The 21427-nt window shown below is 35.9% G+C and overlaps 1 protein-coding gene across 1 annotated transcript in view; it reads left to right on the forward strand.

The window, feature by feature from the left end:
* The first annotated feature begins 14513 nt into the window (after window positions 1-14513).
* The window catches only part of LOC112514893 (ras-related protein RABC1-like), an 11708-nt gene continuing 4794 nt past the window's right edge, over window positions 14514-21427 (forward strand). Inside the window, exons 1-2 of the mRNA XM_025121524.1 lie at window positions 14514-14646; window positions 16921-16989. Coding sequence (XP_024977292.1) covers window positions 14514-14646; window positions 16921-16989 — 202 coding nt within the window. The remainder of the gene's footprint in view (window positions 14647-16920; window positions 16990-21427) is intronic.

The raw sequence follows: 21427 nt of genomic DNA on the forward strand, positions 1-21427 counted from the left end.
GAAATTCCTCAATGGAAATGGGAGCAAATATCAATGGACTATGTAACTAAGCTGCCCCGATCAGGAAAAGGGCATGATGCCATTTGGGTGATTGTGGATCGTTTGACAAAATCTGCTCACTTTTTGCCAATCAGGGAGGACTATAAAATGGAGAAGCTGGCTCAGATTTATATAAGTGAAATTGTTGCTAGGCATGGAGTGCCTATTTCTATYCTATCGGATAGAGACAGTCGCTTTACATCAAGGTTTTGGCAATCACTTCAGCAAGGATTAGGTACTCGTCTARACTTGAGCACTTCTTATCATCCCCAAACGGATGGTCAAACCGAGAGAACCATACAGACCCTGTAAGACATGCTGCGGGACTGTGTTTTGGAATTTGGTGGAAGTTGGGACATGCATCTTCCTTTAGTGAAATTTGCTTACAACAACAGTTACCATACTAGCATTCAATGTGCGCCTTATGAAGCTTTATATGGGCGCAAATGCAGATCTCCATTATGTTGGTCAGAAATTGGTGACAAACAATTAASTGGACCCGATATTATCCAAGAARCCACCGATAAGATCGTGGTAATTAAGGATCGACTCAAGGCTGCTAGGGATCGACAGAAAAACTATGCTGACAATCGRAGGAAGCCTTTAGAATTTCATAAAGGTGATAAAGTTTTTCTAAAGGTCCCGCCTTGGAAGAGAGTTATGCGTTTTGGAAAGAGAAGCAAGTTGGGCCCTCGCTATATTGGTCTTTTCGAAATAATAGAAAGAATAGGACCAGTAGCGTATAAGTTAAATCTGCCTCAAGAGTTAAGTGCTATCCACGATACATTCCACGTATCGAATCTTAAGAAATGCCTATCAGATGAAACCCAGATTTTACCCTTGGAAGACTTGCAAGTTTTTGATCAACTTCATTTTGTTGAAAAACCCTTGGAGATTCTGGATAGAAAAGTTAAGCAACTGAGACATAGTCGTATACCCATCGTGAAAGTTCATTGGAGTTCCAAGAATGGACCGGAGTATACATGGGAACGAGAAGACTTCATGAAGAACAAGTATCCCCATCTCTTCTCAAGCCAACCATGAATGGAAGCGCAAACGATTAAATTTCGGGACGAAATTTTTCGGAGTTGGGGAGACTGTAACAACTCTGCACTTTTGGGTAACAACTCTGCACTTTTGGATTTCCAGGTTAGGACCTCATTTCGGAAACTTCATTAGAAAACTAAATCTTTTAGGATTAACCTTATTCAGAGTATGATCTTGAAGAGGTCGCCTATTCGATCAGAGGCTCTGGCGTTAGCCACAGAGGCTCTGGTGATAGCTACAGAGGCTCTGTTTCCTCTTCTCAGAGACTCTGCATCCTTTCTCAGAGACTGGCAATTCTTCTCAATCTTTTCGCAGAGACTCTTTGTCTCTTCACAGAGACTCTGGCATCTCTTTGCAGAAGCTCTGAGTCTCTTCACAGAAGCTCTGGCGTCTTTTCTTCACAGAGGCTCTGTTGTCTTCTTTCTGAGGTGCTGGTTGCCCAAACTGATCATTCTGTACGACAGCTAGTCTTGTTCCAGACTTGGACATTTTGGTTATTTTAGATTTTTGGGCCTTAATTTAAGGAAATATTTAAATCCTTAGGCTTGGGCTTTTAGAGGCCAGCCCACTTCTCTTCTAGAAGTCTCATATAAATACCCCCTTCCTCTTTTAAAAACTCTTCTTTATTCAAAAAGCCCTGGTCTTTCCTCATTCTCCCTCTCTAAATAATTCATCACTTTCAAGCCAAACTCTTCTCCCTGCAAATTTAGGATTGCTACTGTGCTCGAATCGTTCTTATCTGCCTTGTCTTCAAAAAGGTATGCTCCTAAAGTCATCTAATCCCCTTTAAAGTGTTCGATTTTCTATCTTTCTACTCAACTCAAGTTTCGGATGGCGAGATTATCCATCGAAGACATGCATATGTCTTCATCAGATGATAATCTATGATCTAGAAACCTTTTTAATCTCAAAAGAAAAGAAGAGAGTTCTTACATTTTAAGAACCGATTACACCTTTGGGTGACTTGAGTCCTGCATGCAACTCTAAATCAAATCTTTATCTTATAGCTTTCTGAAATCTAAAGACTTCCAAATTGTTTTCTTTTCTTATCTGGATCTTACTCAAGAGATGAGAATTTAGGGTATTATCTGTCTCTATTCCTGGAAAGCTAGAATCGAAACCATCCCCATATGCTGCCATTCTTGGACATGCAACCGGTTTTGGGGAAGGTGTGCGACTCGAGGTTATAATTGTTCTTGGGAAGGGTATTAAAACCACCCAAAATCTTCAAATTCCAACAGATGGCGGCTGCCATCATTTGCTTTGGAAAGACATTAAATGATGTCATTATCTGACTTTTTGAAGATATTCGTTTAAGCTAATGTCTAAGCGTCCGCTACTTTGGTAATAGCATTTGACGGATTGCCTTGAATACAGTTTTTCACAACTTAAGTTTTGGAGGTTAGAAATTCTTATTAAAAATTGGTCGTTCTGTCAGGAAGTCCGAACAAATGATAGCAAGCCTCCTAAGGAAAGCATTTGATTCTCGCCAAACTGTGAGTTCACGGCCCCATTTTACCAATTTATCRTTTTGGGGTGAAAAGCATGACTAATGAATATTTGATAGATTTATATCGATATATGAATCTTGTTATGAGTATTTAAATGTATACATTATTGATATGTTGAGATTAAAAGTCCCCATTTATTCCCACTACTATTAATTCATTTTGAACCCATGATTCTTGTGGATGGCGCTATTTGGTTGTATACCCACCCTTTATATTTTCGAGTAGGGATGCACTTGGTCATTAAATTTTGCTCTACACATGTGGGATTTAGTCCCACCGCTGAGGTAGTCCGGTTGGAGTTCTACACATGTGGGGTTAGTCCCACCGCTAAGGTAGTTCGGCATGAGTTCTACACATGTGGAATTTAGTCCCACCGCTGAGGTAGTTCTTGTATATATGATCTACACATGTGGTTCGCTACCACCTCTGAGGTAGTTCAAGGGGCGTTCTTAGGTTTAGTAGTGGCTCAACTACTTTCAATCATGTGTATGTCGTTATTTTAAAGATATTGCTCATAAATTTATCACCAAGATTGATGCATTCAAAATTATTTTTTTATGCATATAAAACCTATGAACTCACCAACTCTTGTAGTCGACTATGCTTTATGCCATGCTTTTCAGGTGCTAAGTAAGTTATGTGGACTCTAGGAAAGCATTACTTGGATCATATCGATTAAGACAATTTTTATTGTATTTCAAATATTTTTGTAACCTTGGAATCCTGTTAAGTCGATGAACTTTTATTTTTATTATTATTGTGAATCTTTGTTGAAAGTGTTTCTCTTAAACTGTTGCCAAGACTCGCTTGTCTGTTAGCATTCCGTGTTTCCGTTTTAGCGGGGTGTGACAGTTCATCTCATGTTTCATCCCAATTAGAGTAAAAACGAAGGCTCATTTCTAGGGCTCATTTTGTATGCATTATCATGTAAGTTGCTAGTAACAACCTCTTGTGATATAGAATAGTGATGTCTCTTTTCCTATGGATATACACTACCTCCTTGGTAGTGAAATGTTAAGTCATGGTGTCTCATTTTGTGTGCCACTACAATATTTTCTTTTTTGTGATATATATTGCTTGGATCTTGATTGTGGCATTGCAATTAATATAGTAGAAAGATCGTCAATTACTTGTTGCTAGACTCGATTATTTTGCATTGTTATTTACAACACTACGGGCGTGAAGATGGAGATAATGTGATATCTGAGGTAGCTTCAAAAACCACAATTGAGGGAATTTGGAATAAGCTCGAGGAACTGTATTTGAAAAAAATTAATGACGGATATATTGATCTTGATGAGGTTGTGTTTGTTTTCCAAGATCAAAGAAGAAGCATCTATTGAAACTCACTTTACTACCTTCAGAAATTTTATTTATGAATATGAAGGCTACCAATATTCCATTTGTTCAAGATAAGGAAGCTCTTTCTCTGGCCTTACTATTATCTCTTCTCGATGACAATACTTAGTGTACGTGTGGGAATATGATGGCTTGCACATGATGTGTTTATACAAAGAGGGTTGAATACAAATGTTGATCATCTCTCATTGATTTGATGATAACCCCTTTTACCTATCTAAGTATCGTATTTCTGTTTGTCCAGTTTCAGCGATGATCATTGAGTCTGTTCAGTGATCGCTAAACACCTATTTTAACTCCTTCAGTAACTGTTATACTTCAAGAAGACAAAACTCACACCAAATAACCCTTAACAATGTCGAAGACAGAAACTGAAGATCAGAGACTAGCGCGTTCGTGATCTGAAGCGACATTCAGTGATTACAAGTTCGTCTACATGTGTGTAAAGACTGCATAAGTTTCAGCGAATATTGAAGAGACCTCTGGTGTCATCCCAACATTCAACGATGAAATGAAGCTTATCATGCACGATAGTTTTTGTCTTGTCCTCCCACACAATAAGGACAAACCCATATCATTTTTAGAGTTACAGTACGGAGCCACTCAATTGACTCTATTGTGCTTACCTACTTTATGAAAAGATGTCTGCTCATGAACAGTGATAGGATTGTTCACTGTAGCAAAGGACAAGTTTTCCTCCAAAATCTTGAAACGTGGTTTGTACCTTCTGAATTTCATTTAATGCAATTGGTATAAATCTGAGTACTCTCTACTCAGTTATCACTCTTCCTCTCTAAGAAACTTACTCAAGAAGTTACTTCTCTCATTACTCTCTCTCTAAATAGAAAGAACCACTTTGAACAAGTGAAGAACACTTTTCTAAGTCTTTATTTCTCATAGCAAATCTTTTTCTCTGTGCTAAAGTGTAATAGTATGTATCCTTAGATTGTTTATATAGGTTTCTTTACCTTATTACTTGCGCAAACAATCTATAAATTTTGTATTGATCTTTTTTTATCAATATATAATTTTTAAAAGTAAAAGTTTCTATGTTTGTATTCATCCCCCTTCCACAAACTGATCATCTAACTCTTGTAAATCCAGTTGGGACCAACAAGTGGTATCAGAACAATTTGTTTCTTGTGTTGTTTTGTTGTTTTATTGGCATTTTATTATCTTTTCTTCTCTGGATAATTTATTCCATTACAAATGGCTTTACAAAACACTACCACTCACTTTCACGACAATGGCTCTTTTACCAAACCTCTCCGTTTCACTAGAGACAACTTTAGTCTCTGGAAGAATCGGATGTCTTTATTCTTGGAAGGTGTGGATCATGAGATTTCATACTATATAGAAATGGACCTTATATTCCATATGTTATATCTCCAGCAGTTTCTGCAACTGCTACGACTGTCGCGATTCCTGAATGACATATTCTAAAGCTCCCTCATCAATAGAGTGATGAAGACAAGAAGAAGATGGCTTTAGACACTCATGCGAGGTCTATAATAGTCATGTCTCTTCCTGACGAGGTATATCACTCAGTGATGAAGCTCAAAACCTCGAAATTCATGTGGGACACTCTATGTGTTCAATATGAAAGTACTACTAAAGTACAAGAATCGAGGAAGATTAATCTAGTAAGACAATATGAAATCTTTCTCTATGGAAAGAATGAAGCGTTTTCTGACATACCTCAATGTTTTAATTGTCTTTTTATGGATTTGAGGATAGTTAGAAGAGAATGTTCCAACTCTAAGACTCTGACAAAGTTTCTTGAATGCTTGCCAGAACCATGGGATCAATATACCATGTGTCTTAAGATGTCCAAGGACATGTCCTCCCTCTCTCTTAGTTCTCTTTATGGGATACTACTCAATACGAGCAGTCCCGGTAGCTGAAGAAGAATCTTATTAAAGACTCTAGAGAAATGAAAAGCTATCCGTTAGCTTTGATATCTGAAAGCCCTTCAGCTGACCCTTTTATTTCTTCTGTTTCTTTAACTGAGTTAAATCCTACTAACTTTGGGGCTTGTCAAACTCTGATCTTTCAGAGTTTGATGAGTCACTAGCCCTTCTAACTAAATCCTTTAGAAGGTTTGCCAGAAATAGTAATTTCAAAGATCTCTTTCGCTGACAATTTTTGAAAAGCCAAAGTCAAATACTATTGACAAGGCTTCAACTATCTGCTACAACTGTCAACGCAAAGATCACTTTGCAAGTGAATGAAAGTCTAAGATGACTGCAACGCCATCTTCCAAACCCCCATCCTTCTTCAGGTCTAGAGATGACAAATATCTAAAGTTGAAGGAGAAGTACAAGAAGATGAAGAGTTCTCAGCGTAAAGGCAAAGGTCTTGTCGTTGAAGAACATGATTGGGCTGATTCTTCTGAAGAATCATCCTCTGAATAGGAAGATACGTCCTATCTTTTTCTAATGGACAAAGATGTCAAAGATGAACCATCAGTTACATCATCCTCCAGTAATCCCTCGTCATCTACTTCTACTTAGGAAGTCAAATGCATTTGGAATATTGATAGTGGATGTTCAAGACACATGACTAGAGAGACAAATCTCTGCTCATTGAATACAAATATGAAAGAGGTCCTTCCGTAACCTTTGGAGGAAACATAAAAGGATATACGAAAGGTTTTGGTATATTAACCAACGGTGTAACGACCTTCAAACGTGTTGCATATGTTGAAGGGTTGAAGCACAATCTCCTTAGCATCAGTCAGTTGTGTGATAAAGATTTCACAATGAAATTTCTAAGAGTTCATGTTATGTTCTTAACAAAGATAACAAGGTTCCTCTTACAAGTTCTCGTCTAGAGAAGGTGTATGTCATCAACATGGATTCTCCTATAACTGAGAATAGTTGTTTTCTCTCTAAAGCTCTTCAGATATCAACTGGTTATGGCACAAACGGCTCTCTCATCTCAACTTCAAGATGCTAAATGAGCTGTCTCGAAAGGATCTTGTCACTAGCATTCCTCACCACTCTCTTGCAAAGGAATCTCTTTGCTCAGTGTGTTAAAAAGGAAAACAGACTAACGTTAGCTTCAAATCTAAGCAAGTCTCTTCAGTGACCTCTCCTCTTCAGCTATTGCACATAGATCTCTTTGGTCCAGTCAACGTGCAACCTATAGCTGGAAAGATATGTACACTGGTCATTGTTGATGAGTATTCTAGACACACTTGGGTCTTTTGTCTCATATCTAAGAGTAATGCAACTGAAAAAATCATTTCGTTCATCAAATGCATAGAAGTACTGAACAACTTCAAAGTAATGTCTATAAGAAGTGATCATGGTACTGAGTTAAAAAAATAGTACCATTGATAACTTCTTTGAAAACAAGGGAATCTCACACAACTTTTCATCTGTGAGAACTCCACAACAGAATGAGGTCGCTGAAAGAAGAAATCGAACAATCATTGAGGCTGCTCGATCCATGCTCAATGAATCTCGTCTCCCTACTCAATTCTGGGCTAAAGCTGTCAACACTACTTACTGGTCGCTGATCGTCAAGAGATTTAAGAAGACGGCTTATGAACTCTTCCATAGCAGAAAGCCCTTTCTCAGCTTTCTTCACATATTTGGTTCCACTTGTTACATTCTCAACAATAGGAACCAACTTGGAAAGTTCGATCTTAAAACTGATGAAAGAATCTTTCTTGGATATATTCTTCAGTATCCAAAGCCTTCAGAGTATTCAACAAAAGACGACAAACTATATAAGAAACTATCCATGTCACATTCGATGAATCTCAATCAGCTAACTCTAAACCCATCTATGATGATGAAGAGTTAGACAACTGGTTGATATCTTACTATGGACAACCTGAAGCTTCCTTCAACAATCAACCCAACGCTGACCCTCCATAGGCGGATGATGATCCATTTATCGTTCCAGATGTGACTAGTAACCAAGGCGAATCCTCTTCAAGGATTGCTGAAGTTCCCATTAGTCACGTGCCCCCTTCTAAATACTGACCCTTTGGTAACTGAATCTCCTTCAGTTATTGAACCTCTATCAGTCGTTCAAACTCTACTTGAGGCGCCTTTAGCAATCCAACCTGTTGCTGAAGAATATGTTGCTGATGCCTCATCTCCTATGCCTGAGACTTCAACCTCAGATGATAATTCTCAACCAGCTCAATGATGGACGAAAGACCATCCAATACATCAAATTATTGGTGATCCAAGTGCAGGTATTCAGACATGACGTGGTCTAGGTAATATCTGTCTCTTTGACAACTTTCTTTCTTTAGTTGAGCCCAAGAAGATCAATGAGGCTATCACTGACCCTAGTTGGGTCAATTCTATGCAAGAGGAATTCATTGAGTTTGATAGGAACCAAGTATGGTACCTTATCCCATGTCCATCTAACAAAACTGTGATAGGTACCAATCCTATAAGATGGAATTCTATCTTTTCGATGCTTGATCATTTTATTTATTTTATAAATGTGATTAATCATGTGGTTAGTCAAAATAAAAATATCAAAATGTTTGCTCTCTCAATTGATGAATGGAATAGAGTTGGTGAGTTGTATTCATTTTTTAAGCTTTTCTATGATGTGACTAATACATTTCCTGCCTCTAAGAATCCTATTGCAAATCTTTATTTTGATGGTGTATGTAGGATGCATAGAAAGTTAACAGAAGTTGCAGAGGGTCCTTCTTGTAGTTTGTCATCCATTTCCAAGGATATGCAAAAAAAAGTTTGATAAATATTGGTCTGATTATAACATTCTTCTTTTTTGTGTTGTTGTTTTAGATCCTCGGTTTAAATTAAAAAAGAGTTGAATATTGTTATGAGAAATTGTATGGGGAAACTTATGATAATGAGATAGTTTCACGCATTAAGATTACTTTGTTTGACTTATTTGATGAGTATAAGAGGGTTGCATGTGGTGCAACTTCTCCTACTTTTGCTAGTAATTTCGGGATGACAAACGTTTCTCATGATATTGGTTGTGACGAGAAACAAATGGATGACACTTTAGAATATAAGATGTTCTTGAGTAAAAAAAAGTGGAAAATGACAAGAGTGAGTCGGAGCTCTACTTAAAAGAGAAGAATTACGATGTTATGGAAAAATGTGAAGTATTAGAATATAGGAATAAAAGTTTGGTACGTTATCCAAACCTTTCATGTATGGCTCGTGACGTCTTTAACATTCCCATCTCTACGGTCGCTTCTGAATCTAGTTTTAGTATGGGAAAGAAATTGATAAATCCTTGGAGTGCTTCTCTTGGAGAGGACCATCGAGGTGCTTGCATGTTATGAAGATTGATTGCAAGCAAAAGGCCTCACATTAGGTAAGTTACATTTTAAATGTCATTATTGTATGTTGAGTTTATGACTTTACATTTCTAATATTTCTATTTGTTTTGTTTCGTTGAAGGTTCAACATGTTGTTTTAACTGTGGTGATTCGGTTGGTGGAGAAGAAGATGAGGATGAAAATGAAGTTGAAGAGGACTCTTTTGTCATTGAATAAAATTTTCTAAGAAAGTTTTATACATGTTCAACTACATTCTTTTTCATATAGTTTTTTGTAATTTTTTCTAAAATAACTACTGATTAAATTATGAGGTTCTTGATCAAAACTTGGTATGTTTGAAATTGGCAATAGCATGATGGAGTCATGGAAATGTGAATATTAATGTTATATATACATAAAAAATAGGAATGCATTATTGATTTTATGGAAGTCTGACCTTTGTTTTTCATTTCTTTCTCCATTTGTTAAGATCCATGTGTCACTTTAGTTGCTTAAAATTTTACTTGCAACGGTTTTTTTCCTTTACTTTTTGGTTCCACATTTGTTAATCAATTGCTAGTGAGCAAGTTTATATATTTATAAGAGTTACATCGTTTAGGCCCGTTACCTATGGGAAAGCCCGACCCATTTATAAGGTGGGCAATTGCAAGTTGTCAAGCCCTCAAAAAAGGGCTTGGATTTACAATATTAAGCTTGTTGGACAAAAAAACAAGTTAGGCCCAGCCTAGGCCTGCAAATTGTCACCTCTACAAGAGATGCATGATGACACGTTTTAATACAAGTATGTATTTTTACACCAAGGCATGAAAGTGCTTACATGTTATGATACAAGTGTTTGTTACATAAGGCATGAAAGGTTTTACATACATGAGATACTTTTTCATGTTATTCTTCTTTACTTCTTCCCTGAGTATATACATGAGATACTTAAGCTAAAAACTTAGTAAGTAGTTATGGTTTCATGAATAAACGGTTTTCATGATGCTGAAAACATACTTATATCATAACATGTAGACACTGTCATGCCTTGGTGTAAAACACATACTTGTATCAAAACATGTCATCATGCATATCTTGTATGACATTTTCATGTAAAGCGAACATACCAAAATATCTTGAAATGCGTAAAATACTTTTATGTAGCATGTATGTACCTTATAAATCTCACAACTACTGATCTTGATTATGCCTAGCTTTTATCTTAGTTCCTTTCTTCAAGCTTGATTATGTATAAAGAGAGAGATTTCTTATTTGGAGCTAATAGTAACACTTCAACCCTTATTTATAGATAAATTCATTGCATAAACTACTTGTTCTTCTTACGCAAAACTGTACTTTTAGGAGAGTTTAACACCTCATTTTGTAGGGTAAGAAAATCTTGACACCTCATGCTTAATATAAAGGAATCTTGACATATCATGCTTCTAGCTTTTATTTGTCACGCTTCTAGCTCTTGTTTGTCATCATGAATTTTGCCAACACATGCTTCAAGCATTGACAACTCATAACTAGCTTGCTTGTCATGCTTAGTTGACTTTCTTAGTCATCAAATAGCTTACCGACATATACTTCTAGCCCTTAACTCATCACTTTAGGTTTGATTTCTCATGTTTTGCCATGTAAGCTACTTGTAGACTACTTTGTCAACTACTTGCCTTGAAAATATGATAATTTAATAGATGCTACAGCTGCTAAAATCTTTTTAGAGTATTTAAATTGCTCATAATATTTGTATTTAAGGCTTAAAATATTGTAATTTAACAAATATAAAACTAAGGTGTTACACTTAACCTTCATGGTACGGGGAGATGATAATCCAATGATCGAGTTTAGCGACAATTTCATCGCCGACTCTTTCCCTTATCTTATGATATTCATCATCGATCCTTTCTAGCTCCTATAATTCCCCGTCAGTTGGTTCATCTTAGACCAGTAATAACATAAGTTCCTTATTCTTACATTTATGCCCCCCGCTCGTTAATTTTCATCACTCTTAAAACAGATCCCTTTAGCTCTTTTTTCCCGTACTTCCATCTCAATCAATCTATAAGTCGTATTATGAGTAGTTTTAGCCATATAAGTCGTTGTGGTCGAGGTCATCTTATTAATAGCGATGTTATCGTTATTAAGAGTGATGGATTTGGACAGATTCCCCACTTCTCCTAAGGTTGGCTTGTACCTCCTGAGATTAGCCTTGGATTCGTTACTCAACTGAAGATTTTGATCCTCTACCAATTCAGTCAACCATCACCCTCATCAACCCTCGCAGTCTCAATAATCATACTTCTGCTTGCACTCGAGGTTTCAATTCATTCACAAAGTTTTCGTCTAACACCTTTTCAGCATATAAGGCATTGATGCTGTAACAATTTCGAATAAATGACGGTATTTATGAATAGTTCCTTCTTATTTTCAGGGCCATTAACTGTTCACATGTCGATCCTCTGATTGTCGATCGGAATCAGTTAATCAACAATGACTTGACTTCTTCCCATTGTACCACTATTCAACAACTATCGGTGAATTGGAACCACGTAATGCTTCTCCTTCCATACAAATTCCAGTAGTCGCAACCTTATCTTTTCTTCGAACTTTTGTAAGGCAAAGTACAGGGGTAATGAAACCCTCTTGGAATATTCAACCGACATGATCATCACCATTGAAGAGGGGTAATTAAACCCTCTTCAATCTCCAATCTGATGTGAATCTCCACTACTAGTGGATTTCGATCCTCCTAGTTCTCTAGACGGTGGTACTATTGGATCGAAGTTCCTCGAATTCTCCAATTCAATGGTGTTACAATATTTGGGCTTTCAAAATCCATGGTCGCCTTCCCTATGCCAACCACTTGTGTTGACTTTGATGATGATTTTGGATCATGTTGCATCTTCATTCTCTCAGGCCAACTCTGAGGCCCAATTGAGTCTAATTTGAGCATTATTGCAAGAAGACGTTCCATGCCACCTACTTGTTTGGCGTTTCTCGCGTCTTGTTTTCATATCTTCTGGATGGTCTTCTACGTTGATTTCACATTAGCATCCAGCGATTGTAGATTCATATGCATCCCAATTTGTTACCCGCTCCTAGACCGTGTATTCTAATGCATCGTTCCTTTCTCCTTGGTTTTTGGTTGCCATGGTAGCCAGAATCAGGGCTCTATAAAACTAGTTCACTATTGGTGGCTTATAAGCATACTCCATAAGATAGTTCAGAAGCATGTAGAAGTGATCCTAACTGGCATGAGCATTCAGTTCTTAATTCTTTATGGGTTTAGAAGCAAATAATTTAGTAGAATTATAAGGGATGATAGCCATCTTACCTCAAGTGAATTTAAAGGACACAAACCTAGAACAAATAATCTAAAAGGACTCATATAATAATTTGGTATTATTTGATGTTGTCTTTTAAACTGACCAAGTTCAAATTTGAAATTTAAGAACACAAATCTATAGTAGAAATGGTTGTCTTCTCATCTTTGGCAATCCACATGAGTTTTGCATAATCCAAATCTTTCTTCTTTACGAGACCATATAAAATCTACCATGTTGCACAATTTGTTTGATCAAAACCCCCTATCCTAGCAAAAAGACACTTGACCACTATTGAGTGTTGACACAAGAAAAATGTTTTGAGGTTTGAGTTCTTTCTTCTTGAATTAAGATAGCTTTTAAGACTAGCAGAATACTCAATATCAATGGTCATGGCTTTTATTTGAGCACCTGTAGAAAATTCATCAAAGGAATGATTAACTCATTTTGATTAACAATAAGTAAGTGAGAACGACCTTCTTGTAAGATTTGATAAAGGGGAACAATAAACATAAACTATGAGAAATGGTAGAACATGCAATACCTACATTTGGAAAACAATAAACATAAACAAGTCCATAATTCCTAGTATTTGCACCTAACACACAAGTCATCTATACATCACTCATACATCTCCTACCTTTACTACCCGTTTTTAAATTGTGTCTAGAAACCAATTAATTCTCATCCTACTATTGCACCTTTATCTACCAATGCAAATAACTTTCTTGTTCATTCCATGGAAGTTGGGAAACCACCATAGTTGGTGAAGATTATCCCATGTTGGGCACGTAAGAGATTTATGTGTGATGGCTAGGTAATTCATTTTCATACATTTGATGGAGGCGAGGTTGGAAATGATGACCAGAGATGGGTCTGAAATAGCTGGAGATTGGTCGGGGAGATTGTCGGATTAATGGGGGACATCACGGGAAAGGGGAGGAGAAAGAGAGTTTTTTTTAAGTTTAAAATATAATTATAATATGTAAATAATATAATTTTTCTATAAGAATCTTTGTAAAATGGATAAAAATTGGATATGTCCTCATGTAATGGTCTCTCAATTAGTAGTATCAAGGCAAAGGACCCGTTTTGAAGTAAAATGCAAAATATAATGATCAATTTTATGTATTTAATGAAGCATACGATCGATTTGCAGATTTTTGGTAAACCATGGAATTCACTCTTAACATGATGTTATTAATATTTTTTTGGGTGAACTATAATCTTTATCCATGTGGACTATTTCAAATTTGGGCATGTCCCTCAAATATACTATCTACACTAGTGGTTCCTGATTTTTTCATTGGTGGTCCCTCGAGTTAAGATATTTGATTGCTTATAAGGGGTACGTAGGTCAATATAATCTTTTTTATCCCTTTTTTCTGAGACATAAAAATAAAATAGTATATATAATAACTATTATTAAATATGAGAGGCGTTCAAATTAAGTATTTGGGGGATCATAAATTATGAGTAAAACACAAGGACCACCAATGTAATTAACTCTAAATTTTGATATTTAAAATAAATTAAAAACCGGTTTCTATTTGTTGCAATTTGATAACACTAAACAGAATAACACAAAATGGCCACCCACGGACTTGATTCATGAAGAACGTAAAATTTCGTGAATCAATGGAGAGATTTATTCTCATTTCTACAATCTTCCTCCGTTGAATTTTTGATTTTGATCATTACAAAATGGGTCGAGTTTACGTTTAACAACCAAAGTATTAAATTAATAATTTGGGTAACAACTAGAGTTGTTCTTCTATCTAGATCAAGAAATTTGTTTCAGATTTAAATTTGCACAAAGAGATCAGTCGTACAGGTATTTTTTTTCATCCCCCAATTGATTCTGCTATCCATTAATGCTTTTCATGCGTTTAATTTGGGGTTCTGGAAGATTGTGACATCGATTGTTTTTCTAGATTCGAGAGTGATTCTAATTTATTGATGGATTCGTCTTCGAGTGCGGAATTTGATTATTTGTTCAAGCTATTGTTGATTGGGGATTCAGGAGTTGGTAAAAGTTCTCTTCTCTTGAGATTCACTTCCGATAACTTCGAAGATCTTTCTCCTACCATTGGTAAGCCATTTGATCGTATTTGTGTCGTTTTAATTTCCAAAAGGAATATAATTTATTAATTAGTCTTGTTGCTTGCAAATGTTGATTTTGTACGGAGATGTTTCTCTGTATATAACATCATGTGATTAGAGAAGAAAAAAAGAAAAACTATTTTGTAAAATTTACATTCTTCAGTTTTATGAACCATTATGCTCTCTTCTTAGAGTTTAAAGAGAGAATGATAAAGAAATTGTAAGTAATGGGAGAAGAGAACTAAAAAAATTTGTAGTTAGTTTCATTATGTGGCATGAATCGAAGAGAAAGGAAAAGAAAGTGGTGTGGTTTCATTATTTTTAGTGTTCTTAAGCAGGAGAAACAGGGGAAAAATCTTCCAATTTCATAGTTATAACATTCATGAGTAAGTTATGTTATTTTCTTGTGAATGGTAAATTTGGGGTTGAAAGTACTTATTTTGTCTCCGGTAAAAAGTTATTTGTTATTCTCTATGGCCCCCATTATACCGGTCCTACTCCTATGGCCATCATAGATAGGTAAATCGTGGGTCCCTATGACAAGTGAATGGTGCCTGGAGTAGAACCCAAAAGTCCATTCATCCATCAGGACGCATGTTTTTTTCTTCGCATGGACTAATTTATGTAGTCTTTATTTTTCTTCCTCTCCTAATTTTCCCAGCCAAAACATTTCCCTTCGGTTCCATTATTGTCTCTCATGAAAAAATTCAAGTTCTCTGCATTAGTGATTGTGTGACTATTCTATTTTTGCTAAAAGGTTCCCTTTCTAGAGTAAGGCAACCAGAAAAAATGCATGTGATTGCTCAATATTGAATATTGTGTTGCATGGAAAAGTGATAATGTTTTATTAGTGAAGGTAAATTTACCTAATTGTTAGTGTGCTTTAGCATGCAAACCAATAATTGGTATGCAATGTTGTAATGAGTTGCAAACGTTTTATTACTTAGGAAGTGAGTTTAGTAAACGTGAGGGGTACCATTTTGGCTCGCGTTATTTTAATGTATATATGACAAATTATAAAGATTCTTTGTTTTGCAAGCATGCATGTGTTGGTGGTCATACAATATGAAGTGCTATATGAACTCCATGAATGATAAATCTTAATACTTATACTTCAAAGTTCAAACACTACATGCATAATGCTATAGATATTCAGAGTCTTCTTCCACATCTTGAATGCTCAAAATAGTTCCTATGTTAAAGCAGAGAATATTAACCTTTGTGAATATATATCTATATATAGGTATGTATAGGTTTGAGTTCCAATGAGTAGGGAACTTATGGTGAGAAGCGTAAGAAAAGATCTCCACCCTTGGATCAATTTTAATTGAATGTCAACACTAATGAGGTGCACCGAGATATACCGGATCAGTTCCCTTTTAAAGTACAATTCATGGGTGGGCATGAGACTAAAAGTGATCAAGGGTTCAGATCTTCTTACACTTTTTACCATAATTTCCCTTCCGACATGATCCTTTGCCTGTATGTATATAGATATTCAGTATGTATGTATATACATTTGACATTTGTTTAATGACAAAAAAAATTGTGACAAATAAGTTGAGAGTTGTTTTAAATATGTTAAGGAGGTGGGTCATTGTCTTATTTTTCCTTATTGGCATACAATCATGTGTTCATACAACCAAAGGTTTCCCTTAGGACCATCCATACACAATGAGAGATATAAGTGCTATTGTACATAGAAGTGCACAAAATATGCGGGATCAATTGTGACTGCAGTTTCTTATCTTGATATCCTAATGTTATATTTACTTGAAAATTGTTATTTATTAGCTTAAGAAAATTGTTTTTTTGTGTTCAAAAGCTTGTGTTTCAATTTGTATTTGGGTAGCTTTTTCACTGCACAACAACTGATCTAAAAAACCAAACAGTACTATGTTATGTGCAATTTAATGATGTACAATTGTTTATCTATTCACAACATGTCTGTACTGTGGTACTTGTTATCCTAAGCATAAAACTATGTTCTATTGACTAACTGGATTTCAAAACCAAGACTTACTACTTTTTATTGTTATATCAGTAGCAAACAGGAAATACAATGAAAAAAATATCATTGATTGCAGATGATAATTTGTGCTATTCTATTTACTTGTCAGCATCATAATTAGTTGTTTCCTATACTTTTGCTCTTAGCCCAATTCAAGATTAGTTGCTTACAATAGTTACGTGATTCTTAACAACAGTTGGAATTTTGGCAGAAAATGTTGTTTTGTTGAATCATTATTTCCCATTATTACAGGGGTGGATTTTAAGGTAAAATATGTCACGATTGGTGGGAAGAAGTTGAAGCTTGCCATCTGGGATACTGGTAATGTTACCTTATATAGTTTTGGTAAAATTTTGAGTGGTTGTTGTGTTGTCTTATTTTTTTTTAAATACATTTTATGTATTACCTAAACATTGGTTTGTTCATTACTCTTTGCTTATTTCTCTCATATTAATATTTGGAACTGATAGAACTTCATGATTTTGTCTAAAGGAGACGTTATTGCTTTGTATTATATGAAAGCACAAGATTGGAAGGGTAACAAATGTAATCACTTTTATTCCTTGTCTCACAAGTTATGTTAATTGACTCTTTAGAAGGATAAAAAGGGGACAAATTCAAAACCTATTGCTCTTTATGATGCTAACATCTTCAAATTATAAAAACCACCGATGTTTTAAATTTTTGTTGATTAATATGATATGTGGATCTCCCTACTAAAGATTTTACTCACATTTGTAAGAAACAGATGTCAACTCCGTTGAGGAGGGTAGAAAATGTGATTTTCCAGGGGATGAGGAGGAGGGCTAGGCCGAGAAGGACATGGATGAGAAATTTAGGTTGGAGATGGCATGTTTAAGCATATCCGAGGACACGACATCTAAAAGTTCTTGGAGATGCAAAAACTAGGGTAGTAGACTAGGGGCGAGGATGTAGCTAGTATAGACCGGAGGAAAGGATATGGAGAGAAATATAAGGCGCAAGCATAGGGTTAGTGTATTGAGAGTTAGGCCTCCAATAACTAGGTTAGACTAAGAATTCATGTACGAAATGTTTACCGGGTAAAAGCTTATCGAGTAAGCACTTACCAGTGTCTCATACCTTACAAGGTGAGCATAGCTAGAACCAAGAATCTTACCCTCTAAGAGTCATAGCAAGGACCGAGAATCTTTCCTATTAAGTGAGGGAGAAGACTTACCCGGTAAATGTTACCGGGTAAGAGACACTTACCAACAATCCATTTTAATGGCCAAAAATGTTACCTAATAAGTTAAGTAAGAGTGGCGACTCTTGCCAGTAAGCACTTACCCTCTAAGAGTTTGGTAAATAACCCTTAAGGGTGTGCAGTTATTCTTACCTTCATTATGTCTTCTTGTACTTGCTTTTGTTTATTTGGTGATTCTTACTTCTAAATCGGTTTTCAAAATATAACATATCTGCCTTGTTTTCAAGTTGCTTTTTTTATGTTCTATGTTTTTCTATTTCCTCGACTTTTTTAGCAAGCTTTCCCTCCATTTTTTTCGTGAACTTTGTACAAGTCGGGGATCTTGAAGGAGAAACATCTAACTGTTACCGCTGATTTCGTTAAATTGGTTTTAAAGTATTATCAAAATGTTCATTTCAAACCAAATTGATTCTTCAATGTGGCTTGGCTTAAAGTTATGATTTTTAATCTACTAGTTAAGTTAGTATATTTTTGGCAAGCTCTTGAAACTTTCAGCCAGGTTAAAACATTTTTTTGCAAGCTGAAGATCTTCATGGGAACATCGCTACTTTTTGGGGTAGAGGATATGTCTGCATGCATCCCCCCAAATACTCTACCTTTGAGTGGGATAAGTTGTGTACCTTTGGTTTTGTTTGGTTTAACTAAGTCCAGATGTTCACTTCTAGTCGTATTATAGGCTACAATAGCGAAGGTAGTGCTAAAACACCCTAGGTTTAGATAAATTGTCCTCTTTCCCATCGCTATCCATTTTCTTTGGTATCTAACATTTCGTCGTTACACGTGTATGAGCTTGTGTTTGTTCTTAAGCTTTAGATTTGTTTTCATGCTGCTAATTCATACTTCCTCCAATCTATAGAACATGATTCCTTTTACTTATTTACCAATAGATGATATTAAATATGCAACCCTATACACAAACAACATTTGCCTCTAAATATAATGTGAAAGTAGCCCCACTTTATTATGGACCCATTTAGGTGATATATACAATAGGGAAGGTGGTTTACCAAGTCTAATTTCCAAAAGGCACTAAGATCCACCAAAAGTTTCATGTATCTGAACTTATAGCAGTAGGGCCCCGCCCATCAAACTTAAGGAGGAGTATGATAAGCCACCAATTACCGAATGCTATTGTAGTAGGCGAAAGAATGAATTAGTTAGACAAAATAGTCTTTATTTGAATAAATAAGTTGTTCTAGGAAGGATCTTGAATGAAAAAGTGATTTACATTTGCTTCATTTGGTTGCAATCTTCAGGGATCGACACTATGCCCTTTCCTATTTGCCATGATTCTTAGATGAGATTATGCAAGATATTTAGCATATGTTCCATGGTGTATATTGTCCGTACATAATATTGCACTCATAGCAAAGTGTAAGGGTGAGTTAAACACTAAGTTAGAATGGTGGAGAGGAGCTTTAGAGTCATTAGGTGGTGCATTAGACGATCTAAGACAGAATACCTTGGTAGTTCTAGGCGGGCTCTCGAATACCAAATGTGATTTACATTTTTTTTTCATTTGGCTGCAATTTTCAGGGATCGACACTAAGCCCTTCCCTCTTTGTCGTGATTTTAGATGAGTTTACACTGGACATTTAGGATAGTATTCCATGGTGTATGTTATTCGCTAATGATATTTCACTCATAGCAGAGTCTAAGGGTGAGGTGAGAACTAAATTACAATGGTGGAGGGGAGCTTTAGGTCATTAGGTATGTGCCTTAGTTGGTCTAAGATATAATACCTATGGTGTAGTTTTAACAAGGGATGCAATTATGAGGGCATAAAACTACACATTAGGAACCAAAGGGTAGCCAAAACAAATATTTGAAGTATATAGGCTTAGTGACTCATAGGGAGCTAGTGCATAAAGGCATCCTTGAAGCAACTATACTCGCTTGTTAGCCTATCTGGCTCTCAACCTGCTTCAGTCTCTCTGATTAAGTGTGGAGAATGTAGGTTGTTTAAGAATCGATAATCTTTGGTTCCTTTTTACTTTCGTGGGGGACGCTTCTTTTTAAACAGAGAGCAGCTACATGAGTGTTGTGTGATAAGAGGGTTCCTCTAAAACTGATGGGAAAATTGTATAAGGTAATTATAAGATCAACTATATCGTACGGTTCTGACTGTTAGGCTGTAAAGAGGGCACAAGTGAGGAAAATAGAAGTTGGCGGAAATCAGGATGTTGAGATGGATGTGTGGTCGGACCATGCTAGATGGGATTTATTCATTCCGAACAAAGTTTTTAGATCGAAACCAAGGGTTGCACCGATCACAGATAAATTGAGAGAGGGTAAATTAAGGTGGTTTGGGCATGTACATAGAAGACATTTTGTGAACGCCTTTGATGAGAGTGGAAAGTGTGACATGGAGGGGGTGAGGAGACTTTACACGTGGAAGTTTCTTATTGGATGAAGTGTTGACTTTACTTTTCTAGGACTATAAATAACATATTCATATCTTCTGTTTTTTTAACTTTTTGAAAAACTCTCGATAGAACTGTGATGCGTAAGTTGTGAATTATTTGTACTCTCAATATTACTTCTCAAGTGTAATTCATCAAAGATTTAAAATCAATATACATATGACCAGAAGTTTTGGTGAGATCTTTACTATGTTTATTATATTGATAAATTGACTGTGATTCTGCTTCCGCCATTAAAATCCATTTCAAATCACTAAATTGAGAAATCTAGGAACCCAAAATTGGTAAGAGAGCAGATTGATTATACACAATCAAATCATTGAATCTACCAATTTCATCTCATTGAATCCAATTTATTTCATCTCAATTTCTAGATCTCTGTTATTCATCATTTTTGATACTTTGTTTTCGAATTGTTCTCCAAAATTTCATTTAAATGTGTTCAAATCTGTTTATATTCAAATTTAGTTTTAGTTTTGCTCATATTCGATTCAGATATTTTCATCATATCTGAAATGAGGATGGTAGTTGTAGAAGAAAAATCAAAGCTACATTGTTTGGAAGTCAAGGTTTAGGCCAAGAGGTTGTATGTAGTTTGTATATTGGTCCAATTTTTATGATTAAATGGATGTATCTTGAAATTGTGCCTGTTTTATACTTCATTCTACATTCTAGCTTTGCCTAATTTCTATTAATGGTTGGACCTTGATAGCCAAGGGTAGAGGATAACCATGTCTAGTGCTCTAAATTGTCATGTTTTTGTTTCGTAACGAACTATGATTTGTATCCATTTGTCTACGTTTTGTAGTTCCTTTTTGTTCATGTAGACGCCATTTGAATTCCATTTATCAAATTATTATATGCAATTTTGCTTTGAGTCTTATTCTTTAAGGGTGCGTTTAGTACGTGGAACAGGGTGGGACAGGACAGGACAGGACACTTGTCCCATGTTTGGTGTGTTTCTAAGTGGAACTAAGTGGAACACGTGTGGGACAAGCCTGTTCACTCTCACCCCCCTGGAACTAAGTGGAACAAGACATATTTGACAAATATACCCTAAACCTAATACCCATCTCCATCGATTTCTTTCACAGGAGACCTTCATCTCCAT

This window comes from Cynara cardunculus, assembly GCF_001531365.2.
Source record: "Cynara cardunculus var. scolymus isolate 2C chromosome LG 6, CcrdV1, whole genome shotgun sequence".
NCBI classification, from domain to species: Eukaryota; Viridiplantae; Streptophyta; class Magnoliopsida; order Asterales; family Asteraceae; genus Cynara; species Cynara cardunculus.